General features: G+C 53.7%; 2 protein-coding genes across 2 annotated transcripts; both read right to left on the bottom strand.

Moving 5' to 3' along the window:
- Positions 1–1,050: 1,050 nt before the first annotated feature.
- Positions 1,051–4,941, bottom strand: LOC101963142 (mucin-3A). The gene is made up of 9 exons (XM_078023825.1): positions 4,830–4,941; positions 4,671–4,729; positions 4,047–4,195; positions 3,624–3,689; positions 3,126–3,288; positions 2,795–2,968; positions 2,620–2,711; positions 2,319–2,371; positions 1,051–2,183 (listed from the first exon to the last, which is right to left on the bottom strand). The coding sequence occupies exons 1-9, from the start codon at positions 4,920–4,922 to the stop codon at positions 2,142–2,144; spliced, it is 891 nt and encodes a 296-aa protein (XP_077879951.1). The 5' UTR covers positions 4,923–4,941; the 3' UTR covers positions 1,051–2,141.
- Positions 4,942–5,801: 860 nt separating this feature from the next.
- On the bottom strand, positions 5,802–20,556 carry Muc3a (mucin 3A, cell surface associated). Its single transcript, XM_078024720.1, has 3 exons — positions 6,543–20,556; positions 6,247–6,435; positions 5,802–5,815 (listed from the first exon to the last, which is right to left on the bottom strand). The coding sequence occupies exons 1-3, from the start codon at positions 20,431–20,433 to the stop codon at positions 5,802–5,804; spliced, it is 14,094 nt and encodes a 4,697-aa protein (XP_077880846.1). The 5' UTR covers positions 20,434–20,556.
- Positions 20,557–27,370: the final 6,814 nt, after the last annotated feature.

The following is a 27,370-nucleotide window of genomic DNA, read 5'->3' as shown; positions in this document are numbered from 1 at the left end:
GGGCAGCCTCTCAACCTTCCTCTCCTCTAACTCCTGACGCACTGACTCCCCTGAGCCAGGGTCACTCTAGCCAGAGGAAGACAGTGTCACAGGGTGGGACAAGTCAAGAGGGAGGGACAGGAGGCAGGCAGGGGTGTGAGCTTGAGACAATGATAGAGGGGCGGGACCAAGAAACGCCAGGGAGAGGTGACTGTGGAGGGAGGGGTGTCCCAGGAGGGACACCCCTCAGGACAGGTGAAGGAGAATCTTGCCCAAGGAGCACCCCCTTGCTCTCTCGGCCTTCTCTCCCCACCACCCACCTCCAGCTGCCCCTTCAGAATTCCCAGTGCTTTCCCATCAGGTGGGGCGCCCATTCACACCTGAGGCTTTATGGCCCGACTCCACCCCTGGCCAGAATCAGAGGTGACGAAAGGCCATGGGCCAGCTTCTGCCTAGGGCAAAGGTCCATGGGGGCCTCTCCCAAACCCCCACCCAAAGGATCACGGGGATAGATTATTTCTGACCATCTCAGCCCCAGCCAAGCAGGACCAAGAGCCCATAATGGTGGCAACAGGAGGGTCTGAGCCCGCACAAACAGGCCCTGGTGGGAGGACGTGTTTGCAAGAAGGGATCTGGGATGCTCAAGGTCTTTGGGGGCTCAACTTTATATTTCTACAGAAAAGGCAGCAAGCCCAAACTGGACACCTCCCTGCCCCAGTCCCAGGGTCTAACTCCTTCCAAACCCAGCCCTAAGCTTCTGAGGTCAAAAGGGGAAGGACACAGGTGACAAAATCTGAGACCCTCACCTGCTGCTAATGGAGAGACTCCCTGCCACCCAACCAATAGCTAACAAAATGGGTCCCCCCACCAAGCTTGAGGTAGTCATGGCCCTGAGGGCTGCCCACAGATCTTCCTTCCACCCTGGGAGACAGGGATGCTTCCCTGGCCCTCCTACATCTCATCAGGAAGTCCCTGTTCTCCAACCAAGTGGACACTGCTGGGGACAAGATGGGGCTGCAGGGGAGAAAGACACCGAATACCGAATAGTTTCTTTGATAATAAATGCTATATTGTGTTCACTTGGGGAACTGGAGATTCCACAACTCCCCATCCCCAAACTTGATCTTCCTGGCAAAGGAGGTCCGAGGGCTTCAGGCTCAGAGATCGCTGCAGGGATGGGGTAATCCGAAGGAGAGAGGGGAAGAAGAAGAAGCAGGAGCGATGGGAAGGAGGCCGTGAGGCTGAGGGGAGAGGGGAGGAGGCGGGTCAGGGAAACAAGGAGGAGGGAGCCTCACTTCCCCCCCATCCTTGGGAGCTCTGGAAACTCAGGCTCCACCCCTGCCCACAGGGATCCAGGTGCCCTGGGGTGAGAGGAAGGGGTAGAGCCTCAGAATGGTGAGGCTAGGGGAGTGCCAGTTGGGGGACCCTCAGAAGCCAGGAGTATCTGTCTCTGTCTAGGAACAGGCATGTGGGGAGGAGGTAGGATTTCGGGAAAGCACTGGGATGGGAGAGGCAAGGATTCAGGGCTGAGAGTACCAGGGTGGGAGATAGGAATTCAAAAACTGGGGGAGATATAGGGCTGGGGGAGGGGACCGGTTTAAGGAACTGGCTCAGTAAGGGAAAGACAAGGGGCGCAGAAGCGGTTGTCTAGGAGAGAGAGTAAGAGACGGGTGGGCTGCCTATGGGTTCAGAGTGAGGGACCCGAAACATCTAGAATAGTAATTGGATGCAAACAGAAAAATAGGGACCAAGGCTGGAAACCAGGGGAAGAACCTGGGGAAGGGGGACCTGAGGGAGGTGACCTAAACATGAGGGTTGACACAGGTGGATAGATTGGAACAAAACTGACCAAACACGTGGTTTTCACAGTAACAGTAGGAGGTATCAGGACAAGTGTGTTATATCCACTTTATAGGTGAGAAAACTGAGGTGAGAGAAAACACTGAGTCGCTCAAGGTCCCACAGCAGAAGAGCCTGGATGTGAGCTGGGTCTCCAGGTGGATTTAAGCCCAGTTGGGAGGATGGGGATAAAGGGAACAGTCTCATTTTGCCCCAAGGACACCAGGCGCCTGAGGCCACCTCTGGAAATGGATGCAGTGTAGATGGTTCCCTCCTGCAGTCCTGGGCAGGGTGGAGGGGGTGGTGAAGAGGCCCCACGGGACTCAGAGCGAGGATGAGGCCATCTCAGGTCTCTGAATGTGTACCTGCCACAGAGTATAGGGTGAGAGGGATTGAGAACAGGGGACCACCTGCGTGGGCTGGCCAGATGGCCAGTGGCTGGGGGAAATCCAGCACTGGAGCTGGGAGAGGTCCTTAGCGTCCTCCCTCTGCCCCCTCACCTTCGTGCTGGTGTCCACATTATCCAAGGCCACGTGGAAGCTTTCGTCATTGACTAGGGAGAGAAGAGAGAGAAGGAGAGGGGAGAGAAAAGGAGTGAGACTGGATGTGGTGGAAACTCCATGTCCAAAGGCAGGGCCCCAAGTGGCTGGCTGCTCTGCCTGGGGATGGCCTGCGCAGGAACAGGATCTTTCTCAGGAGGGATGACACAAACTCCCTGACACGACATACAAAACTGTCCCATCCTGCCTAGGCCACAGTGATGCCCAGGGAAACCCTGCCATCTTCCCAAGAAAGACTCACCTATTCTGTCGTCCTCGAAGCCAATGTTGGAAAAAGTCCCCACGGTGTCTTCATCCCAGATCTCAAACCATTGCCTGTCGTCGTCCCAGGACCTAGGTGGCGGCGCCATGCGGTCAGGCAAGCCCCAGTCCCTGGGCCCCTCTGGCCGCCCCCACCGCGGCCCTAGAGCACTCACTGTCCTCGGCGCTGGCGGTCCTTTCCCCGGGAGCGCACCAGCCAGACGCTCAGCAGCCCCAGCAGCAGCAGCAGCACCCCGGCGCCCCCTGCCAGGCCCCCGACCAGCGCCCTCCAGTGGATGGCCATCTCGCAACGCGACCCCGAGAACCAATGAGTGTCAGTGGAGAAACATCTGGGGAAAGGTCACAGGTCTCAAGACAGGTCACAAGCGGGGCCTCAGGGGCGGGGCTCCACCCTAAGGCGAGTGGGCAGGGCCTGGGGCGGGGCGCGGGCCTGGAGGGCGTGTCCCTGGACGAGGGGCGGGGCTTCCACCGAGGGCGGGGCCTCACCTGCACACTGGACCGCTCCTCTCCAGAAGGCATTGGCCCTGTCCACAGTTGATGGCACCGTCCAAGCCGGGCGTACAGTTGGTGACGCAACGGAGCCGATTCTGCTCCACCAGGGGGAAGTAGAATTCCTCATAGCCCTTGGCAGCCGCTCTGCTACAGATGGCTGGGGGAGGAGGGGGGTGTAGAGACCAGGGTCTCATTCATTCCTCTCAGGGCCTGGTTGTGGGGACCGAAACGCATGGGGAGAACTCTTCGGAGCGCGGGTGTTGGGATTAGAAGCAGGAAAGATAGCCTCCCGCTCCCCACCCTCTCACCTTGCCTTGCGGGAACTCAGGTGTAAGCTACTACCTGGAGCCCAGAAGGGCAGGAAGGGCCCTCATCTCTTGCCTCCCCAAAAGTTCTCCCCCTGCTCCCCCAGGGGAACTTCAATGGACAAGTGTCCCCTGTGGGAAGAATCATGGCCACCTGAAGCCACTCAGCCCTTTGCCCCCTCCTCACCTTTCGGGGTCAGCTCTGTCCTGATGTTCTCATTCACTTTGACGGAGTTAGGCTTAAAGCACAGGGCTGGGGAAACAGGTTCAGATGAAATGGGGCGGGCAGGGATGGGGAGGGCTAAGAGGGCTCTCTCCATACTCCCCAGATGTGGAGGGGCAACTAGGGAAGGCTGCTGCTGCCTCCCTCCTCCCTGCTGAATAATCAGACACCCAAGCATCCCAGAAGCACTGAGCATACCTGCCAGGGGATCTCTTCCTAGCACCCCTGTTCTGAGCCCTCCTGAGGCCACCCTTGACCCAGTTGGGTGTAGACTTGTGCCCCTGCCAGAGGAACCACGGGACGGCCCCTGAACCCTAAGAGTCCCCTGGACTGAGCTGGAGCAAGCTGGGATGACCACTCTGACCCCTCCCTTCAGCTTCTGCTCACTCTGGTTATGCTGGCAGCTGTCCCCATCCTGAATGACACTTTGGAGCTCCTCCTTCAGGACCGTCTTCACCTTTTCATACTGGCTCTCCAACTTCGGGCTGAAGGACAGCTCCAGTAGGACCAGATAATCCACCACGATGCTGCCACTCCTGAGGGGGCCAGGAACCTTAGAGGGTGCCCAGGCTTGGGGCACACAGGTCCTGGGAGGGGCTCCTCCAGAACCAATCACAGTGCATGCAAAAGGGTTAGAGGTCCCGAGGTGAAAAGCCACCCATGCTTTTCTTTTACCCACACATGCTTTTCAAAAGGGGCTGCCAGCATCCCTGATAATGGGAGTTTTCTTTGCATGACATCAAGCCGTCACCAAACCACCAAAGCTGTTTCTCCGGGGCTCTCTGTCTTCCCCATCTGTCTCTCTCATGCTGACTGACGCTAGCAGAGCCAGTGCCAGACAGAGGACAAGACAACAGTCCTGACACTTCCCTGCCTGTCCCTGTGTACTTCCTCCACCCCTCTCTTTATGAAAGCAAATGCTTCAAGAAGCAAGGGATAGATGCCCCAGCCCTTCTTCACGCCCCTGTCCCTTCCTAAGGCTGCTTCCACATCCCCAGCAGGATCTCCTACCTCAAGGAGAGGATTTTCACAGCCCTGAACCCCTGCACGCCTTTGTAAATCTTCATCATCTGAAATGTCAAGAATCCCTGGGCTCACATCTGAACCTGTGGACCTGAGGGCGCCCGCTGCAGGGGAGGACCCTTCACTTCCCCTCCCTTTGCCCCTCACCTGATCCTGGAAGGTCTTGTTGAAATCTCTGTAGGCCTTGGAAGTGTTGTCACTGAGGTCCGGAGAAAATTCCTGGTCAACAGACACCTCCATGCCCACTTCAGCTTCCACTGTGCCTGCATACAGTACACTCCGATCTGGTCACTACCCCATCTGTCATCACCACCCCCACCATCCACACCCCCACCCCCAGGCTCCCAGCTCTGCCTGCTTCCTTGTCTCTGAGGACTAACTGAATGGCAGTAGAGAGAAAAGAAGAAATTCTGGGACAAGTTGTCTGGAGGTAAGGGAAAGTGGTCCAGAAGCATGGCAGCCAGACTGCGCAGTCCCTCCTGGGGTAGGCAGAGTAATGACCCCCAAAGTTGTCCTGCCCTGGTCCCCAGAAAAGGTCATAGTATAAAATTAAATTACAGATGGACACAGTGGTGCACACCTGTAATCCCAATAGCTTGGGAGGCTGAGGCAGGAGGATCTCGAGTTCAAAGCCAGCCTCTGTAACTTAGCAAGGTCCTAAGCAACTCAGTGAGACTCTGTCTCTAAATAAAATATTAAAAAGGGCTGAGGATGTGGCTCAGTGCTTAAATGCCCCTGGGTTCAATCCCTGATACCAAAAAAAAATTACAGATTATTTTTGTGTATGATATTGGGGAGTGAACTTGGGACACTGAACCACTGAGCCACATCCCCAGCCCTTTTTATTTTTTATTTTGAGACAGGGACTTGCTAAATTGCCCAGCCTGGTCTTGAACTTGCAAGCCTCCTGTTTCAGACCCTCAAGTACCTGGGATTGCAGACGTGAGCCACTGCACCCCATTAGATTACAGATAATCCATGTTAAAAATGAAGATAAAATCCCACTGTTTATCAGTTTACCTCCATATGGGAAAATTAACCTGGCCCAATCAGGTGGGTCCCATGTGATCACAAGGGTCACTAACAGTAGAAGAAGGAGGCAGAGGAGATCAGAATCAATCAGAGGAAGACAACTATGGAAGAAAGACACAGAGGACCCAGGTGGTTTTGGGGGGGGGGAGACCTTGACACGAGGAATGTAGGAAGCTCTAGACACCGAAAGTAGCAAGGAATTGGATTCTTCCCCAGATCTGCTGGAGAAAAACACAGCCCTGGTGATACCAGTGAGAACCACATCTGACATCTAATCCACAGAAGTGTGAAATGATCACGTGTGTTGTTTCAGCTGATAGGTTTAGGGTCATTTGTTATACAGGAAAGAAGACAGCACCAAGCAGCCCCAACCAGGAGGGGGTGGTAAGGGAGTAGGACATGGCATGAGACAGCACAGGGCATGGGAGAGAAGCCAAGGATGGGAGGACTAGAAAGATGGTACATGGGTAGCTCAGGTCTCCCAGAGGCACCCACAGGAGGAAGCGGAGAACATGCAGCTTTAGCAACTCACCTAGCTCCAGCTGTTCCGCCGGAAACTCACAGAGAGGGCCATAAAAGGTGGTGGGGCAGAGGCACTTAAGGCCATCCCATGTACCCCCATTCTGGCACCCGATATCCTTGTGCTGACAGCGATCCCCAGAGAACCCAGGGCGACAAGAGCACTGGCCCTGTTCCCAGGTACCACCATTGTCACAGTTACCTGGAAAGCACAGAGAAAAGTTGAAGTTCCAAAAGGACCTGCTCTTGGGGACATGGGAATTTGGCAGGAGGAGGAAGGAAAGAGAGGAGAGAGAGAGAAGGTCCAACCTGGGGTTGTTCTTGACACTGTAGTCATCTGAGTGGTGGTCAGAGTTGTTCTTGGGGACGTCAGGGTGGTGGGAGTCTTCGTGGTGGCCACTGGTGTCTCTGGGCTTCTGGTGGTGGGTGGAGTGGGGTGTGTCAACTTGCTGGAAGTCGTGACCATTGGAGGGCTACTGCTTGGCTTTGTGGTCCGTGGGAGATTAGTGGAGCCAGGCATATGTGGGGTGGTAACAGAGTCGGAGCTAGGTGGGGTCTCACTGGAGGGCATTTGGGTGCTCATTAAATCTGTGCTCATGGGTACAGTTGTAGGGCCAGAAGAACTAGGAGCATCAGTTATAATGTTGGTGGGCTCAGATTCCGGAGTCATGGAAGTAGGAGCATCCGAATGTGTTGGAAACATGGTTCTTATACTGGTAGAACTGGGAAGGGTGACCATTTCAGTAGAAGAGGGAAGGACCGAGAATGGCGTGGTGGGAGAAGAGGTAACATCAGTGCTGGGATCAACTTCTATGCATGGAGGAGTGGGAGAGGTGGGGACTATTGTAATGGTGATAGTTTCTGGGCAGGGTGTGGAGGAAGGAAGAGAAATAAAAGAAAAGGGGGTTATTTCGGTGAGAGTTGTGGTCAGTGAGGAAATGGTTGGAGAAGTTCTGGTAGTTGCAAAAGAGGACAGAGAAGAGGTGGTGGTGGAAGAGCTGACTTGTTCTGAATTGGAGATAGGTGGGGAGGTGGGGCCAGCATTGGTGGTAGTGGGGAGCATGGAATTGCTGGTGGGAGAAGAGAGAGGAGAGGACAGTCTTACTGTGGGTGTAGAAGAGATCAAGGTCCCAAAGGACGTCATTATTGCATTGGTGGAAGTGGTCTCCCTAGTGAAGGCTTCTGTGCTGGACTCACGGGAGGTAGTGAGTGAGGTTACCACTGGAGGGGTGGAGACAGAGGTTGTAAGAGTGGATAAGTCATTACGTGTCATAGAGACATGTGACGTTGACATGAGAGTACTCGAGTGTGGTGATGGAGTGAAGGGAGGAAGAGAAGAGAGGGAAGAATCCGTACTTACAGGAGAAAAAGTACCATGTTCAGGAGAAAAGGAGGACCCTCCATCAGAGGTAAATATAGCAGAGGAGGACATTGGCAGTGAGGTGTCAGATGTCACCTGAATACTTGTATCAAGAGAACTTCCCCAGGTGCTCTCAGTACTTGCCAGGGGAGTTTGCACACTGGGGGTGATGTGGATTGTACTAACGAGTGGTGTGGAGTCCATGTCCTGGACAGTGGGAGACCAGGCGATGGTCCTAGTGTGGGGGGAGGAGTTGCCTGTCACTGTGCTCAGTGGACTGGTGTCGCCCACAGATGAGGGACTGATAGAAGGGGGCGTGTTGGATGCAGGAGTGATGGAGGTCATGCCTGGATGAAAAGAAGACCAGGAGGTAGAAGTGGATGTCCCTGTACTCTCTGAGGTCCTAGGAGGTGAGGAGAGGGCAGCTGTGGATACGCTATGAGTGGGGTAACCACTTGAAGTGGTGAAGCTGTGTGTGCCATCAGAGGTGGTCATGGTGGCCACAGGCACCTCCGTTGAGGGAGCAGTCTTGAAGGTTTCTGAGCTGGACACAGAGGGCCAGGTGGGAGTGAGGGAAGCAGCACTGGTCTGTGTGTGTGTCATGGTGGAAGGAGAGGTGACAACAGATGTGGAATGTGTGACACTGCTAGAGGGAGAATTGGCTGAGGACATCTCTGATGTCCCTATAGATCTGGCATCTGTCGTAGGTACTGTGGTGACCAAGGTGGATAATAGGGTGTTATGAGTGTTAGCAATAGTGACTGAGTCTGTGCTTGGGACAGGGGCAGAAGATAGGATCCTACTTGTGGGGGATGTGAACACGTTGGTGGTCATGGCAGGAGAGGTGCTGGCTGCCATGGATGGGGAGGATGCAGATGTGGCTGGAGTCCCTGTGGCCAGGGAACCTGTTTGGGAGCTTCCAGGACTCATAGTGGCCCTGGGAGTGGCGGTCAGGGTGGTGCTAGTCAGTGGTGTTGTTTGGGTGCTCTGGAAAGTGGGGGACGAGCCAATGGTGTTGGTGAGGGTTGCTGGATTGCTGGAGGCTGTGGAGGTGGAGGTCATGTCTGTCATCGTGGTCAACGGCCCACTGTTGTCTGTAGATGACGTGGCATTGGTTGTTAGTGTGATTGAAGGGAGGCCTGGACTGGAGGAAGGTGTGAGTCTGGGTGTGGATGTCTCTGTGCTCTCTGAGGTCCTAGGGGGTGTGGAGGTAGCAGTTGGGGATGTGCTATGTGTGGGGTAGACATTGGAAGTGGTGACACTGTGTGTGCCATGAGAGGTGGTCATGGTGGGCACAGTCACCTTCATAGTGGGAACAGTCTTGGCGGTGTCTGAGGTGGACATAGAGGGCAAAGTGGGTGTGAACAAAGAAGTACTGGTCTGTGTGAGTGTCACAGTGGTAGGAGAGGTGACATCAGATGTGGAATGTGTGACACCACTAGAGGGAGAATTGGCTGAGGACATCTCTGATGTCCCTTTAGACCTGGCATCTGTTGTAGGTACTGTGGTGACCAAGGTGGATGATGGGATGTTATGGGTGGTAGCAGTAGTGACTGGGTCTGTGCTAGGGACAGGGGCAGAAGAGAGGATTGTACTACTGGTGGGGAACCTGATCTCATTGCTGGTCAATGCAGGAGAAGTGTTGGAAGTGGCCACAGTGAGTGTATTTGTGAGGTGGATTGAAGGAGTGATCGGGGGAGTAGTAATGACTTCTGTCATGTGAGATCCTGTGGGAATGTGTGTGGTAGGAGCCAGTGTGGATTCTGCAGGGGATGAGGCCCTGGGGGTGGTGAAGGGGTCCTGAGTTGTTCTGGTCACTGGTGCAGTGGTGGGAGGTGGTCCTGGAGATGAGGTTGGTGTGAATGTGGCGTCAGTGGGTGGTGTCGGGGTGGATATGGTTGTCGTTTGAAGTGAAGGGGGGGTGGTTGGAGCTGAGGAGACACTGCCAGTGTGTGTGGTGCTGGCGCTGCTGGCTGCCATGGATGGGGAGGTTGCCGATGTGGCTGGAGTCCCTGTGGCCAGGGAATCTGTTGGGGAGCTTCCAGGACTCATGGCGGTCAGGGTGGTGCTAGTCAGTGGTGTTGTTTGGGTGCTCTGGACAGTGGGGGACGAGCCAATGGTGTTGGTGAGGGTTGCTGGATTGCTGGAGGCTGTGTAGGTGGAGGTCATCTCTGTCATCGTGGTCAATGGCCCAGTGTTGTCCGTAGATGAGGTGACATTGGTTGTCACTGTGACCATAGGGAGGCCTGGACTGGAGGAAGGTGTGAGCCTTGATGTGAATGTCTCTGTGTTCTCTGAGGTTCTAGGGGGTGTGGAGGTGGCAGTTGGGGATGTGCTATGTGTGGGGTAGACATTGGAAGTGGTGACGCTGTATGTGCTGTGAGAGGTGGTCATGGTGGCCACAGTCACCTCCATAGTGGGAGCAGTCTTGGAGGTTTCTGAGGTGGACACAGAGGGCCAGGTGGGAGTGAGGGAAAGGGTACTGGTCTGTGTGTGTGTCATGGTTGAAGGAGAGGTGACATCAGATGTGGAATGTGTGACAATACTAGAGGGAGAACTGGCTGAGGACATCTCTGATGTCCCTGTAGACATGGCTTCTGTCATATATACTGTGGTGACCAAGGTAGATGATGTGGTCTTATGGGTGGTAGTAGTAGCGACAGGGTCTGTGCTTGGGACAGAGGTAGGAGACAGGATCCTACTTGTGGGGGACATGAACATGTTGCTGGTCATGGCAGGAGAGGTGCTGGCTGCCATGGATGGGGAGGATGCAGATGTGGCTGGAGTCCCTGTGGCCAGGGAGCCTGTTGGGGAGCTTCCAGGACTCATGGTGGCCCTGGGAGTGGCAGTCAGGGTGGTGCTAGACAGTGGTGTTGTCTCCGTGCTCTGGACAGTGGGGGATGAGCCAATGGTGTTGGTGAGGGTTGCTGGATTGCTGGAGGCTGTGTAGGTGGAGGTCATCTCTGTCATCATGGTCAATGTAGATGACGTGGCATTGGTTGTCACTGTGACCGTAGGGAGGCCTGGACTGGAGGAAGGTGTGAGCCTGGGTGTGGATGTCTCTGTGCTATCTGAGGTCCTAGGGGGTGAGGAGGTGGCAGTGGGGGATGTACTATGAGTTGGGTAGATGTTGGAAGTGGTGACACTGTGTGTGCCATCAGAGGTGGTCATGGTAGCCACAGTCACTTGCATTGTGGGAGCAGTCTTGGAGGTTTCTGAGGCGGACACAGAGGCCCAGGTGGGAGTGAGGGAAGCAGCACTGGTCTGTGTGTGTGTCATGGTGAAAGGAGAGGTGACAACAGATGTGGAATGTGTGACACCACTAGAGGGAGAACTGGCTGAGGACATCTCTGATGTCCCTGTAGAACTGGCATCTGTCATAGATACTGTGGTGAGCAAGGTCAGTAATGTGGTGTTACGGGTGGTAGTAGTAGTGACAGGGTCTGTGCTTGGGACAGAGGTAGGAGACAGGATCGTACTTGTTGGGGATGTGAACATGTTGCTGGTCATGGCAGGAGAGGTGCTGGCTGCCATGGATGGGGAGGTTGCAGATGTGGCCGGAGTCCCTGTGGCCAGGGAACCTGTTTGGGAGCTTCCAGGACTCATAGTGGCCCTGGGAGTGGCGGTCAGGGTGGTGCTAGTCAGTGGTGTTGTTTGGGTGCTCTGGAAAGTGGGGGACGAGCCAATGGTGTTGGTGAGGGTTGCTGGATTGCTGGAGGCTGTGGAGGTGGAGGTCATGTCTGTCATCGTGGTCAACGGCCCACTGTTGTCTGTAGATGACGTGGCATTGGTTGTTAGTGTGATTGAAGGGAGGCCTGGACTGGAGGAAGGTGTGAGTCTGGGTGTGGATGTCTCTGTGCTCTCTGAGGTCCTAGGGGGTGTGGAGGTGGCAGTTGGGGATGTGCTATGTGTGGGGTAGACATTGGAAGTGGTGACACTGTGTGTGCCATGAGAAGTGGTCATGGTGGCCACAGTCACTTGTATTGTGGGAACAGTCTTGGAGGTTTCTGAGGTGGACACAGAGGGCCAGGTGGGAGTGAGAGAAGGGGTACTGGTCTGTGTGTGTGACATGGTGGAAGGAGAGGTGACATCAGATGTGGAATGTGTGACACCACTAGAGGGAGAATTGGCTGAGGACATCTCTGATGTCCCTTTAGACCTGGCATCTGTCATAGGTACTGTGGTGACCAAAGTGGATGATGGGATGTTATGGGTGGTAGCAGTAGTGACTGGGTCTGTGCTAGGGACAGGGGCAGAAGAGAGGATTGTACTACTGGTGGGGAACCTGATCTCATTGCTGGTCAATGCAGGAGAAGTGTTGGAAGTGGCCACAGTGAGTGTATTTGTGAGGGGGATTGAAGGAGTGATCGGGGGAGTAGTAATGACTTCTGTCATGTGAGATCCTGTGGGAATGTGTGTGGTAAGAGCCAGTGTGGATTCTGCAGGGGACGAGGCCCTGGGGGTGGTGAGGGGGTCCTGAGTTGTTCTGGTCACTGGTGCAGTGGTGGGAGGTGGTCCTGGAGATGAGGTTGGTGTGAATGTGGCGTCAGTGGGTGGTGTCGGGGTGGATATGGCTGTAGTGTGAAGTGAATGGGGGGTGGTTGGAGCTGAGGAGACACTGCCAGTGTGTGTGGTGCTGGCGCTACTGGCTGCCATGGATGGGGAGGTTGCCGATGTGGCTGGAGTCCCTGTGGCCAGGGAACCTGTTGGGGAGCTTCCAGGACTCATGGTCACACTGGGAGTGGTGGTCAAGGTGGTCCTAGTCAGTGGTGTTGTCTCTGTGCTCTGGACAGTGGGGGACGAGCCAATGGTGTTGGTGAGGGTTGCTGGATTGCTGGAGGCTGTGTAGGTGGAGGTCATCTCTGTCATCGTGGTCAATGGCCCAGTGTTGTCCGTAGATGAGGTGGTATTGGTTGTCAGTGTGATTGAAGGGAGGCCTGGACTGGAGGAATGTGTGAGTCTCGTTGTGGATGTCTCTGTGGTACCCGAGGTGCTTGGAGGGGAGGAGAGGGCAGTTGGGGATGTGGTATGAGTGGGGTAACCACTTGAAGTGGTGAAGCTGTGTGTGCCATCAGAGGTGGTCATGGTGGCCACAGTCACCTGCATTGAGGGAGCAGTCTTGGAGGTGTCTAAGGTGGACACAGAGGCCCAGGTGGGAGTGAGGGAAGTAGCACTAGTCTGTGTGTGTGTCATGGTGGAAGGAGAGGTGTCAACAGATATGGAATGTGTGACACCACTAGAGGGAGAACTGGCTGAGGACATCTCTGATGTCCCTGTAGACATGGCTTCTGTCACATATACTGTGGTGAGCAAGGTCAATGATGTGGAGTTATCGGTGGTAGTAGTAATGACAGGGTCTGTGCTTGGGACAGAGGTAGGAGACAGGATCATACTTGTGGGGGACGTGAACACGTTGCTGGTCATGGCCGGAGAGGTGATGGCTGTCATGGATGGGGAGGTTGCCGATGTGGCTGGAGTCCCTGTGGCTAGGGAACCTGTTGGGGAGCTTCCAGGACTCATGGTGGCCCTGGGATTGGTGGTCAGGGTGGTACTAGTCAGTGGTGTTGTTTGGGTGTTCTGGACAATGGGGGACGAGCCAATGGTCTTGGTGAGGGTTGCTGGATTGCTGGAGGCTGTGTAGGTGGAGGTCATGTCTGTCATCGTGGTCAATGGCCCACTGTTGTCTGTAGATGACGTGGCATTGGTTGTTAGTGTGATTGAAGGGAGGCCTGGACTGGAGGAAGATGTGATTCTGGGTGTGGATGTCTCTGTGCTGTCTGAGGTCCTAGGGGGTGAGGAGGTGGCAGTTGGGGATGTGCTATGTGTGGGGTAGACATTGGAAGTGGTGACACTGTGTGTGCCATGAGAGGTGGTCATTGTGGCCACAGTCACCTTCATAGTGGGAGCAGTCTTGGAGGTGTCTGAGGTGGACATAGAGGGTAAAGTGGGTGTGAACAAAGCAGTACTGGTCTGTGTGAGTGTCACGGTGGAAGGAGAGGTGACATCAGATGTGGAATGTGTGACACTACTAGAGGGAGAATTGGCTGAGGACATCTCTGATGTCCCTATAGACCTGGCATCTGTCGTAGGTACTGTGGTGACCAAGGTGGATAATAGGGTGTTATGAGTGTTAGCAATAGTGACTGAGTCTGTGCTTGGGACAGGGGCAGAAGAGAGGATTGAACTAGTGGGGGATGTGATCTCGTTGCTGGTCATTGCAGGAGAGGTGCTGGCTGCCATGGATGGGGAGGATGCAGATGTGGCTGGAGTCCCTGTGGCCAGGGAACCTGTTTGGGAGCTTCCAGGACTCGTGGTGGCCCTGGGAGTGGCGGTTAGGGTGGTGCTAGTCATTGGTGTTGTCTGCGTGCTCTGGACAGTGGGAGACAAGCCAAGGGTCTTAGTGAGGGTTGCTGGATTGCTGGAAGCTGTAGAGGTGGAGGTCATCTCTGTCATCGTGGTCAATGGACCAGTGTTATCTGTAGATGAGGTGGCATTGGTTGTCACTGTGACTGTAGGGAGGCCAGGACTGGAGGAAGGTGTGATCCTGGGTGTGGAGGTCTCTGTGCTATCTGAGGTCCTAGGGGGTGAGGAGGTGGCAGTTAGGGATGTGCTATGAGTGGGGTAGACATTGGAAGTGGTGACACTGTGTGTGCCATGAGAGGTGGTCATGGTGGCCACAGTTACCTGCATTGAGGGAGCAGTCTTGGAGGTGTCCAAGGTGGACACAGAGGCCCAGGTAGGAGTGAGGGAAGCAGCACTAGTCTGTGTGTGTGTCATGGTGGAAGGAGAGGTGACATCAGATGTGGAATGTGTGACACTAAGGGGAGAACTGACTGAGGACATCTCTGATGTCCCTGTAGATGTGGTAACTGTCATAGGCACTATGGTGACCAAGGTCAATGATGTGGAGTTATCGGTGCTAGTAGTAGTGACAGGGTCTATGCTTGGGACAGAGGTGGAAGACAGGATCGTACTTGTGGGGGACGTGAACACGTTGGTGGTCATGGCAGGAGAGGTGCTGGCTGCCATGGATAGTGAGGTTGCAGATGTGGCTGGAGTCCCTGTGGCTAGGGAACCTGTTGGGGAGCTTCCAGGACTCATGGTCACCCTGGGAGTGGCAGTCAGGGTGGTACTAGTCAGTGGTGTTGTTTGGGTGCTCTGGAAAGTGGGGGACGAGCCAATGGTGTTGGTGAGGGTTGCTGGATTGCTGGAGGCTGTGGAGGTGGAGGTCATGTCTGTCATCGTGGTCAACGGCCCACTGTTGTCTGTAGATGACGTGGCATTGGTTGTTAGTGTGATTGAAGGGAGGCCTGGACTGGAGGAAGGTGTGAGTCTGGGTGTGGATGTCTCTGTGCTCTCTGAGGTCCTAGGGGGTGTGGAGGTGGCAGTTGGGGATGTGCTATGTGTGGGGTAGACATTGGAAGTGGTGACACTGTGTGTGCCATGAGAGGTGGTCATGGTGGCCACAGTCACCTTCATAGTGGGAGCAGTCTTGGAGGTGTCTGAGGTGGACATAGAGGGCAAAGTGGGTGTGAACAAAGCAGTACTGGTCTGTGTGAGTGTCACGGTGGAAGGAGAGGTGACATCAGATGTGGAATGTGTGACACTACTAGAGGGAGAATTGGCTGAGGACATCTCTGATGTCCCTGTAGACCTGGCATCTATCATAGGTACTGTGGTGATCAAGGTGGATGATGGGATGTTATGGGTGGTAGTAGTAGTGACTGGGTCTGTGCTAGGGACAGGGGTAGAAGACAGGATTGTACTACTCGTGGGGGATGTGATCTCGTTGCTGGTCAATGCAGGAGAAGTGTTGGAAGTGGCCACAGTGAGTGTATTTGTGAGGGGGACTGAAGGAGTGATCGGGGGAGTAGTAATGACTTCTGTCATGTGAGATCCTGTGGGAATGTGTGTGGTAGGAGCCAGTGTGGATTCTGCAGGGGACGAGGCCCTGGGGGTGGTGAGGGGGTCCTGAGTTGTTCTGGTCACTGGTGCAGTGGTGGGAGGTGGTCCTGGAGATGAGGTTGGTGTGAATGTGGCTATTGTGTGAAGTGAACGGGGGGTGGTTGGAGCTGAGGAGACACTGCCAGTGTGTGTGGTGCTGATGCTACTGGCTGCCATGGGTGGGGAGGTTGCCAATGTGGCTGGAGTCCTTGTGGCCAGGGAACCTGTTGGGGAGCTTCCAGGACTCATGGTCTCCTTGGGAGTGGCAGTCCTAGTCATTGGTGTTGTCTCCGTGCTCTGGACAGTGGGGGACAAGCCAATGGTGTTGGTGAGGGTTGCTGGATTGCTGGAGGCTGTGTAGATGGAGGTCATCTCTGTCATCGTGGTCAATGGCCCAGTGTTGTCCGCAGATGAGGTGACATTGGTTGTCACTGTGACCGTAGGAAGGCCTGGACTGGAGGAAGGTGTGAGCCTTGATGTGAGTGTCTCTGTGTTCTCTGAGGTCCTAGGGGGTGTGGAGGTGGCAGTTGGGGATGTGCTATGAGTTGGGTAGACGTTGGAAGTGGTGACGCTGTATGTGCTGTGAGAGGTGGTCATGGTGGCCACAGTCACCTCCATAGTGGGAGCAGTCTTGGAGGTTTCTGAGATGGACACAGAAGCCCAGGTGGGAGTGAGGGAAGCAGCACTAGTCTGTGTGTGTGTCATGGTTGAAGGAGAGGTGACATCAGATGTGGAATATGTGACACTAATAGAGGGAGAACTAACTGAGGACATCTCTGATGTCCCTGTAGATGTGGTATCTGTCATAGGCACTATGGTGACCAAGGTAGATGATGTGGTCTTATGGGTGGTAGTAGTAGTTGCAGGGTCTATGCTTGGGACAGAGGTGGAAGACAGGGGGGACATGAACATGTTGCTGGTCATGGCAGGAGAGGTGCTGGCTGCCATGGATGGGGAGGTTGCCGATGTGGCTGGAGTCCCTGTGGCCAGGGAATCTGTTGGGGGGCTTCCAGGACTCATGGTGGCCCTGGGAGTGGCGGTCAGGGTGGTACTAGTCAGTGGTGGTTTTGGGGTGTTCTGGACAGTGGGGAATGAGCCAATGGTGTTGGTGAGGGTTGCTGGATTGCTGGAGGCTGTGTAGGTGGAGGTCATCTCTGTCATCGTGGTCAATGGCCCAGTGTTGTCCGTAGATGAGGTGGTATTGGTTGTCAGTGTGATTGAAGGGAGGCCTGGACTGGAGGAATGTGTGAGTCTCGTTGTGGATGTCTCTGTGGTACCCGAGGTGCTTGGAGGGGAGGAGAGGGCAGTTGGGGATGTGGTATGAGTGGGGTAACCACTTGAAGTGGTGAAGCTGTGTGTGCCATCAGAGGTGGTCATGGTGGCCACAGTCACCTGCATTGAGGGAGCAGTCTTGGAGGTGTCTAAGGTGGACACAGAGGCCCAGGTGGGAGTGAGGGAAGTAGCACTAGTCTGTGTGTGTGTCATGGTGGAAGGAGAGGTGTCAACAGATATGGAATGTGTGACACCACTAGAGGGAGAACTGGCTGAGGACATCTCTGATGTCCCTGTAGACATGGCTTCTGTCACATATACTGTGGTGAGCAAGGTCAATGATGTGGAGTTATCGGTGGTAGTAGTAATGACAGGGTCTGTGCTTGGGACAGAGGTAGGAGACAGGATCATACTTGTGGGGGACGTGAACACGTTGCTGGTCATGGCCGGAGAGGTGATGGCTGTCATGGATGGGGAGGTTGCCGATGTGGCTGGAGTCCCTGTGGCTAGGGAACCTGTTGGGGAGCTTCCAGGACTCATGGTGGCCCTGGGATTGGTGGTCAGGGTGGTACTAGTCAGTGGTGTTGTTTGGGTGTTCTGGACAATGGGGGACGAGCCAATGGTCTTGGTGAGGGTTGCTGGATTGCTGGAGGCTGTGTAGGTGGAGGTCATGTCTGTCATCGTGGTCAATGGCCCACTGTTGTCTGTAGATGACGTGGCATTGGTTGTTAGTGTGATTGAAGGGAGGCCTGGACTGGAGGAAGATGTGATTCTGGGTGTGGATGTCTCTGTGCTGTCTGAGGTCCTAGGGGGTGAGGAGGTGGCAGTTGGGGATGTGCTATGTGTGGGGTAGACATTGGAAGTGGTGACACTGTGTGTGCCATGAGAGGTGGTCATTGTGGCCACAGTCACCTTCATAGTGGGAGCAGTCTTGGAGGTGTCTGAGGTGGACATAGAGGGTAAAGTGGGTGTGAACAAAGCAGTACTGGTCTGTGTGAGTGTCATGGTGGAAGGAGAGGTGACATCAGATGTGGAATGTGTGACACTACTAGAGGGAGAATTGGCTGAGGACATCTCTGATGTCCCTATAGACCTGGCATCTGTCGTAGGTACTGTGGTGACCAAGGTGGATAATAGGGTGTTATGAGTGTTAGCAATAGTGACTGAGTCTGTGCTTGGGACAGGGGCAGAAGAGAGGATTGAACTAGTGGGGGATGTGATCTCGTTGCTGGTCATGGCAGGAGAGGTGCTGGCTGCCATGGATGGGGAGGATGCAGATGTGGCTGGAGTCCCTGTGGCCAGGGAACCTGTTTGGGAGCTTCCAGGACTCGTGGTGGCCCTGGGAGTGGCGGTTAGGGTGGTGCTAGTCATTGGTGTTGTCTGCGTGCTCTGGACAGTGGGAGACAAGCCAAGGGTCTTAGTGAGGGTTGCTGGATTGCTGGAAGCTGTAGAGGTGGAGGTCATCTCTGTCATCGTGGTCAATGGACCAGTGTTATCTGTAGATGAGGTGGCATTGGTTGTCACTGTGACTGTAGGGAGGCCAGGACTGGAGGAAGGTGTGATCCTGGGTGTGGAGGTCTCTGTGCTATCTGAGGTCCTAGGGGGTGAGGAGGTGGCAGTTAGGGATGTGCTATGAGTGGGGTAGACATTGGAAGTGGTGTCACTGTGTGTTCCATGAGAGGTGGTCATGGTGGCCACAGTCACCTGCATTGTGAGATAAGTTTTGGAGGTTTCTGAGGTGGACACAGAAAACCAGGTGGGAGTGAGGGAAGCAGCACTGCTGGTCTGTGTGTGTGTCATGGTGGAAGGAGAGGTGACATCAGATGTGGAATGTGTGACACCACTAGAGGGAGAACTGGCTGAGGATATCTCTGATGACCCTGTAGACGTGGCAGTGGTGGTTGGGAGTGTGGTGACCAAGGGAGATGATGGGATGGTGTGCGTAGTGGCAGCAGTGACTGGGTGTGTGCCTGGGAATTGGGCAGAAGACTGGATTGTACTTGTGGGGGACATGACCATGTTGCTGGTCATGGCAGAAGAGCTGCTGGCTGCCATGGTTGAGGAGGGTGCAGATGTGGCTGGAGTCCCTGTTGCCAGGGAACCTGTTGGGGAGCTTCCAGAACTCATGAGATTAGTGGTCACGCTGGGAGTGGCGGTCAGGGTGGTGCTAGCCCGTGGTGTTTCTGTGTTCTGGACGGTGGGGGACAAGGAAATGAAATGGCTCTGGGTTGCTCTTTGGGTTGAAATGAGTCCTGTCCCCACAGAGAACAAGCCTGTTGTGATCTCACTTGAGTGACTGCTAGATGTCGGTGTTGTGGTGGAGAAACCTCTACTCGTTGAAGCTGCTATTACTATTCTGGAAGTTTCCATGGTACCTGAGGTGGTGGGAGCTGAGGTGATGCCAGTTGTGGACACGGTGGACCTCGTGTGGTTGGTAGTGGGGTTTGTGGAAGATAGAAGCGTGCTTTTTGGTATTGTTAAGGTTTCTGAGGCCACTGGTGGAGCAGTGTTGGGTTTCAAGGTAAGGAGTGTACCGGCCAGTGTGACAGTTGACATCCCTGGGGAGGAGGATATCTTTTCTGTGGTGGGAGTTTCTCTGGGAGTGTCAGCGATGGGAGTGTGTGTGGTTTTCCTGGACGTCATTATCATTGTTGGTTTGTCTGGATGAGTGTGTGTTTGCACAGAAGCCGAAGCAACAGGTGTTGTTAATCTGTGGGTGGCACCAGCTGAATGCGTGGTGGCAGTTTCTGTTTCAAATGTGCTGCTGGTGTTAGGAAACTGTGTTGTGACCAAACTACCCCTAGTGGTGGGTGATGAGGTGTTACTAGTGACTCTTGTTAGGAAGGTTTTTGTTGGCATTAGAGAAGGGACAGTAGCAGTCAGAGAGGTCATTCCTGGGGTTGGAGACTTGGTTGCATGGACACCTGATGGGGTCAGGGTATTCCATCCTGTGGTCCCCTTTATAGAGGAGGTCACAGAGTCCCTGGTGGTATCTGAGGTTGAAGAAGAGAAGGAGGGTATGGCCATTATCATGGAGGTGCTCCCCATAGTGGTAGAGGTCATGACTGAGGTCACCTTCTGGGTAGTGGTGACAGGGTAAGTCCTGGTGATGGTTGTCACTGGCTTCTGTGTCACGGGAGTGGTAGTGTATGAACCAGTGAGGGGCACTCTGATCCTGGTCATACAGGTGGTGGTGGGGTAGGTGGCGGTAAAGACAAGGGTCCTGGGATTTATACACTCAGTGGTAGACTTGTAGACAAAGACTGTAGGGGGCGTGGTTCCAACCCTGATGGCGAAGGTGGCCCCGGGGGTGGTGGAGGGGTTGGCATTGACTGGGGATTTGGGCCCTATTTCAGAACCGGCTTTGAGGTGAGTGGACATGAGAGGCCTAGGTGTGTTTCCTCTGTGGCCAGGCGTGGGAGGAGCTGTGTGGGGAGCACCCAGGGGCCCCCATGCTGCACCCCTGGAGCGCAGGGCAGGGTGGGCTGCAGCAGAGGAAGATGTGGCCGTGGAGAAAGCCCCTGTGTTGGCGGTACAGCAACAGAGAGGCCATGAGTGAATCTGTAGGACATTTGTCCTTGTCACAACACGTAAGTTAGTCACTCTCTCAGCTTCCTGACACATATCCCAGCTCCTTCCCTGTCAGGGGCAGTTTGGAGCTGGGGGCTTTGGGGTCCTGAAGCCCACCATCTAGAGGTCTGTCCCCGCACAGCAGAGGACACCCTCAGCCCCTTGCTAGGCGGTGCTGAGCACCCCAGTTCACTCCTCCTCCCTCCTCCACACCCCAGGGCCCTTCCCTTCCCCTCCTTCTTCCCCTTGTCCATCTGCTGCCCAGCGTCCTCCAGCCCCTCCCCCCCCACACCAGAGAAGGAGAGACAACTCTCAAGGCTGTGCCGGGCGAGGGAGCATGTCACAGAAATCAGAAGTCAGGGATCAGAGAGGGAGATGTGCAAAGAGGACCCCGAAGGGGGAAAAGAGATTGCAGCTCAGACTGTGCTGAGATTGAGGAACTGATACGTCAAGGAGCACAGAAAAGAAACAAACTCCCCAAAAAAGAGGAAACAGGAGCCATCGGGCAGGAGTTCTGAAGACCTAAGTCCTTGCAGTTAATTTTTTAAAAATGGACATTTTCTTACAGCTAGTTCTGTTCCAGCCACTGGGTTAACTAGTGTACCCCGTCGTTCTTTAGAGATCACCAACCCATTTTATACATGGTAATACTGAGGATCAGCGGTCGGCTGGGCTGGGGGTGAGGGGTGGGGGAGACAGGCAGGAAGCATCCCTCCCCCCTCCTGCCACTCAGCCACAGTCCTTCTCAGATGGGGACTTGTGGTGCTTCCTCCTAAGGGCTGGGTGTCACTTCTCAGGCTGGCTGGGGATGTCAGGGAGGTGGGGTGGAGGAATCATGAGGAAAGCAAGCCTGGGCCTCTTACAGCCAGAATGTGGCCCTGAAAAGGAGTGAGAGGCACAAACCTGGGTGGCCTAGGGTGGGTGGTCTCAGAGCCACCCTCTGGGTGAAACAAAGGGGACTGTATTGACCCCAGCCCTGATCACAGCAGCTAATGACCTGGCTGGGTTAGGGACATGAGGGACAGAACTGGGGAGAGAAGTAGAGAAACCAAAGGCAGAAAAGCCCAAGAGAGGGAAAGAGGAGCCGGGGACAGAGGATTGCCAGGACTGCAGAGGGTGCCGTCCCGGAGGTCCAGGGTGGGAGGAAGACCAAGGCTGGGGTAGACAGCAGCAGTGGGCATGAGGGGGACCAAGTCAGAGGAACACTGTCCCTGGAAGGTTCTGGAAGGTGCACTCCCACCCTCCAGATGCTGATAGAGAGTGCCCAGTCCTGCAGCCTGCTCAGCCGTTGGTCAAGAGCACAGCAGCTCAGCCGCCCTCCTGTGCACCCAGGGGGGACCACAGTGACCCCTCCTCAGCCCTCCAGTGTGAGCCTCAGAGCCACCCCCACTGCGCCTCAGAACAGCAGCTCCCTTCCTGCTCGCAGTCCCTCTCACCTGTGGCCCCTGGGGAGGCCCTGAGCATCCAGAGGAGGCCGAGGAGCCTGAGCAGCAGCATGGACGGGTGGGCAGAGGAGCCTGGGAGCAGAGCAGGTGCCAGGACTAGGGTGGCAGCAGGGACACAGCCAGGGCCTGCACAGCAGAGCCCGGCCGGCCGTGGCTGCAACTGAAAGTGGTGATTACCTGCCCTGCTGGGCGTGAGGGCCAGCGTGTCACCTTTGCACAGCCCAGCCTTCCCCACCCCTTCTCCCTAATCCGGGACCTCAGCGCTGTGCAAAGAGAAGGGAGAAGAGGGGCTGAGACAAGCTCCAGGGGTCAGGCAGGGAGAGCTAACTAGGACCCACCCCATCCGGCCAAGCCCACGCCAGCCTTTCAGTCCAAGGACGCGGCTTTCCTCCCTCCCCCTCCCCCTCCCCAGTCAGGTACACCTGGCTGAGGCTTGATCTCTGGAGTCTGGGGAAGCTTGCAGCCACCCCTTAGCATCAGCCCCACCTGCCAAGGACCCTCTCACCCCTGCTGCCTCCCTCTCTGCACCCCACCTCAGCTGGGCTCTGGGGCTGCAACCTCACATCCAGGTGACCTTGGCTTCAGTACCTAAAGGGGACACAGTTAGCAGTTCCTCTGCTCCAGGTGAAATGAAGGGGGCTGGGGGTGGGACCATCCCTAAGACCTTGGGATGAGGCTGTGCAGAGAGGAAGCCTGAAATCCCTTGCTTCCCAGCAGGCCCAGGGCTCAGAGGGGGCAAAAGGGTTGCAAAGGCAGCTGGAGAGGCCAGGCCCACTGGGAGGTCCTCCAGGGGCTATGCTGTCCTGACTCCTGGGAGACCTTGTCTAGATCCAGTCACTGGGAGGACAGGGGTCGTGAACACCCAGCACCCAACTCTGACTGGCACTTGTCACAGGCCTCATGGTAATAAAATTGGAGAATGTTATCTGCCCTGGCTTCAGAAGGCATGTGGTTCAACTGGGGATGTACCCAAAGGAGTAAAAAGAGCATCCAAGTGAAGTCGCGCCCACAGCCACACAATGACACCATTGCTGTGGCCCAGGACACAAGACTATTCTCAGAGTCCATTTGCCCAGTGTAAGACAGATGGTCCTTGACCCTACAGCCACCTGTATTCCACAGTATTCAATAAAGTACCTGAGAAATTCGACACTCTGGTATAAGGTAGGCTTCAAGCGAGATGCTTTTGCACCACATAAGCCAACCTAAGTGTTCTGAGCACACCGGAGGTAGGCTAGGTTAAGGTGTGATGTTTGATAGGTGAGGTGAATTAAATGCACTTTTGACATTAAGATATTTTCAATTTCCAGTCAGGCACAGTGGCGCACACCTGTAATCCCAGTGACTCGGGAAGCTGAGGCAGGAGGGTCACGAGTTCAAAGCCAGCCTCAGCAAAATCAAGGCATTAAGCAGCTCAGTGAGACCCTATCTCTAAATACAAAATAGGGCTGAGGGTGTGGCTCCGTGATCGAGTGCCCCTGAGTTCAATCCCTGGTACCAAAATACCCTGGGTTCAAACAAGGAAGTAACCCTACCAATAGTCAAGGAGAATCTGTATTTGTTTTCAAAAAGTCGTGTTGTTTTCCAGAGCAGTTTCCATGGAAACCACCAAAGCCATGTAGTCAAGCACGAACCAAGACACTGAGAACAACTGGAAAGTTGGGGAGTTTCTGCTCTATTTTTTCCCCCTTTTTAAACTCTCAGACACCATAAAATGCTCAATGTGATGCTGGAGCCACACTATGACGGGTCCTTGTTGAAACACAGGCTCCCTGGGACAAAGACTATGGTCCCCCACTCTGCTCCATTCCCCTCTGCTCACACCTTCCTTCCTGCTCCCACCAACAGGGCCCCTAGCTGCCCCCCCCCCATTCACCTCCTCTGGGCCTCTGCCTGAGCTGCTCTACCCCCAAGTACCCTCTGCACCTCTCTTCCTCCTCCTGACCTTCACACTCCGGGCCTTTCTCACCTTTACCAGAAAGCAATATATCAATCAGGAAGTGAACTCCTGCAATTCAGTGGTGCCGGTTACTGGTGGCTCCCCCATGGCACTTGACAGTTCAGCCATTTGAATGCCTGCCCACAAGGAAGAGGGGATCTCCCCTGTACTGTGCGCTGGGGCGGTGGCTGCTGTGTCTCTAGAGTCATGGTAGCACCATGGGGGGAGGAGAGGGCCGGTTAAGGCTGCTGCAGTCCCTCACTGCCGATGGAGGCGTGGTGGGGAGGCTGGAGAGCACAGCGGGCAGGGCCCTGTGGTGCAACACCCGCAGGAGCTGGGAAGCCCTGCTGAACTGCCTTTGTCTGGGCCGCCTCCATGCAGCTGAGGCCCAGACGTGAGCCCAGACATTAATACAAACCCAGCCGGAGCGGAGTGCCAGGTGAACCAGCAGGCTCCTTGGGAAGCAAGAAAAGGCAGAGGTGGGGAAACAGGGGCTGAGGATGATCTTCAGTGACACCCACTGCAGGGGCACCTCACAGTGCCTTAATCCACAGGCCAGGCAGTATGAAAGTGGGACTCCCGGGAAGTTAAAGGGAGGCACAGGCTTCTCTCGGAAGTCTGGCCATTCACAGGGACCTGGGGGAAGCTGCAGCCATTCCCCAAAAGCCAAGGTTTGGGGGCAAAGTGTTGAAAGTAGAGCCAGGAATGGGTCACCCTTTCTCCCCCCAAGGTGCGAGGAAGGGAGGAGGAGGCTGGAAATGTTAGGCCTGGATCGTGGCTGTGGATCTTGCCAATGGGATCAGGGTGGTGGCAGTTGACAGGCCCAGAGTTCTCTCTGAAGTCGTGGTGGGTGGGGAGGGGGCATTGATTTTCTTGATGGCAACTAATACTTGATTTTGAGACAAATGGAAGCCAGTGAGGGTTAGTATGTCAGTCAGGAGATGTCAGGTTATGCTGCGGTAACAAGTAGGCCTAAAAACTCAGTGGCTTACAACTATAAAAGTTTACTTCTCACTCCTGCTGCTTGCCCATCTCAATGCCTACCCTCTCCTCCATACTTCACTCTGGGACCCAGGCTGTTGGAGCAGCTTCTGTCTGGGATATTTGTCAATCTCACGGCAGTAGAAAATGGCAGGTGACAAAACCATCCCATGGTTCTCAAGGCTGCTCTCAAGAAACAACATGCAGGACTAGGGTTGTGACTCAGTGGTTGCCTAAAACGCTTGCCTAGCACATGTGAGGCACTGGGTTTGATCCTCAGCACCACATAAAAATAAATAAGACAAAGGTATTGTGTCCATCTACAACTAAAAAAAAAAAAAAATGACACGCACATTCCGACCCATGTTTTGTTGATCAAAGCAAGTCACCTGGTTCTCCTGCAGTTTGACAGGACAAGGAGATTAAAGACTATCAGTCAAATAGACATCAATCATGATATCAGAGGGGCGGGGAGGTCTAATCCACCCCAGGAAGGGAAAGCAAATAGTCCCAACAGCAACACAGCCTGCCACAGCTGGGATCCTGGCATGGTTATGGCTTATGCTATTCAAGATTCCACCAGGGGAGCTGGGCTGGGGCTCAGGGGTAGAGCATGTGCCTGGCACGTCTGTGGCACTGGGTTCGATCCTCAACACCACATAAGAATAAAGTAAAGGCATTGTGTCCATCTACAACTAAAATATACATATATAAAGATTCCAACAGGGACACTGGCAGACAGGATTGAATCCTTGGTGAGTCTTAGTCAAAGCCAAAGTTGAGAGGGTCCTTTGAGGACAGAATGAGGAAGGATAGTTGGGGGTACTGGTAGGCTTGGCCCCAGTGGTCAGGGATGTCGAAGAACCCCAAGCAACACAGGAGGGGACACTCCTACATTGAACTGGACACTGTGGTCAATACAGGGTCACTTGTCAACACAAGAAGCAGAGATGATAACTGTCACTTCTGGTCACTTTGTAGAAGAGATGAAATGGTAATGGAAAGTTCTTTGGTACTAGTATGAGAAATAGGGCAACGTAAAAGATAAGAATCAATTTGCTGAGGAATTTATGCACAATAATTCCATTCAGGTAACTTTGTAAAGGGCTCATCTGTGCCGGGTACAGTGGCACACACCTTGTATTGCAGCAGCTCTGGAGGCTGAGGCAGGAGGATCGCACGTTCAAAGTCAGCCTCAGCAATGGCAAGGCACTAAGCAACTCAGTGAGACCCTGTCTCTAAATAAAATATTAAAAAATAGGGCTGGGGATGTGGCTCAGTGGTTGAGGACCCCCAAGTTCAATCTCCAGTGCCAAATAATAACAACAACGTCAGTGAATAGATAATAACATTACATATCCCAAATAATCACTCAAGCTATTTTTACCAAAATCAAAAAAAAGGGATGCTCACTATTGCCATTATCATTTCAACATTGTTTTAGAAATTTCAGCTGATGTAATAAACATAAACAAAAGGAAAAAGTTAAGCTGTTCTCATTTTGTTGATGAAATTGATTTGAAAATCAAAGAATACTAGTGGGAAAAATATTAATGAAAAGCCTTGATAAGTTGGTTGGACACACCATAAAATAAGTAATTTTTGCCATTCTAGAAATTACCAGGTAGAAATGGAAATTGAAAGAAATATTCCACTCACTGTGGAAACTCACATGTAAAAATATTGAGAAAAAAATTTAACAAGAAAAAACACATCTTGGTCAAGTGCATTGTGCATGCCTGTAATCCCAGTGACTTGGGAGGCAGAGGCAAGAGGATCACAACTTTGAGGCCAAAGCTCAGCAATCTTAGTGAGGCCCTAAGCAATTTAGCAAAGACCCCAATTATATAAAATATAAAAAGGCCTGGAGATGTGGCTCAGTGAAAAAGCACCCCTGGGTCCAATCTTTGGTACAAAAAAAAAAAAAGTGAATATCTGTAGGATTTTATTCAAAAGCATAAAGCAAGATCTAAACAAGTGAAAGGATGCCCAAAGTTCTTGGATATGAAGATTCTATAACACAAATGTGACTAGTCGGTTGATGCATAACTTTAGTGCAATTTTAAATAAAATCACCACAGGGTTGAATTATTTTAATAGATAAAATTACCTTAAAGCTCATATAGACAAATGTTTAGGAATATAGTAGAAAACTGTGAGAGGAAAAAAAAAAGGCAAGAGAGTTTGTCTCACGAGATATTGAAACATACTATGAAACTTGTACAATCCAAACAGTATGGTATTGCCACAGAATAAACAGTAAAAAGCTCAGTTGGTAGGAGCTGGGGTTGTGGCTCAGTGGCAGAGCACTTGCCTCATGGGTATGAGGCCCTGGGTTCGATCCTCAGCACCACATAAAAATAAATAAAGGTATTGGGTCCATCTACAACGAAAAAAATATTATTAAAAAAAAGCTCGGTTGGCAGAGTGCTCGCCTCACATTCACAAGGCCCTGGGTTCCAGCCCCAGCACCACAAAAGAAAAAGAAAAGATAAAAGAGCCAGGAGAGGTCCTGGGGTGAAGGAGGGCTTGTAGGGCTCCAACCCTGCTAGTCAAGTGCTCTGCCACCAAGCTACACCCTCCCCCTAGTCCCTTTATTTTAATATACAACAAAGGTGGAATATAA

Source organism: Ictidomys tridecemlineatus, chromosome 10 (assembly GCF_052094955.1).
Source record: "Ictidomys tridecemlineatus isolate mIctTri1 chromosome 10, mIctTri1.hap1, whole genome shotgun sequence".
Classification (NCBI taxonomy): Eukaryota; Metazoa; Chordata; class Mammalia; order Rodentia; family Sciuridae; genus Ictidomys; species Ictidomys tridecemlineatus.
The sequence above is the reverse complement of the archived record's forward strand: the minus strand, read 5'-3'. Positions and strand labels throughout refer to the sequence as shown.

Coding starts and splice junctions, on each gene's coding strand:
- LOC101963142 (XM_078023825.1), bottom strand. CDS start 4,922: ATGGAGGTGTCTGTTGACCAGGAATTTTCTCCGGACCTCAGTGACAAC. Junction 3,690..4,046: donor CAGCTGCCAGCATAACCAGA/GTGAGCAGAAGC, acceptor CTGTTTCCCCAG/CCCTGTGCTTTAAGCCTAAC. Junction 2,184..2,318: donor ATGTGGACACCAGCACGAAG/GTGAGGGGGCAG, acceptor ACTCTGTGGCAG/GTACACATTCAGAGACCTGA.
- Muc3a (XM_078024720.1), bottom strand. CDS start 20,433: ATGTGTCAGGAAGCTGAGAGAGTGACTAACTTACGTGTTGTGACAAGG. Junction 6,436..6,542: donor AGTGTCAAGAACAACCCCAG/GTTGGACCTTCT, acceptor TGTGCTTTCCAG/GTAACTGTGACAATGGTGGT.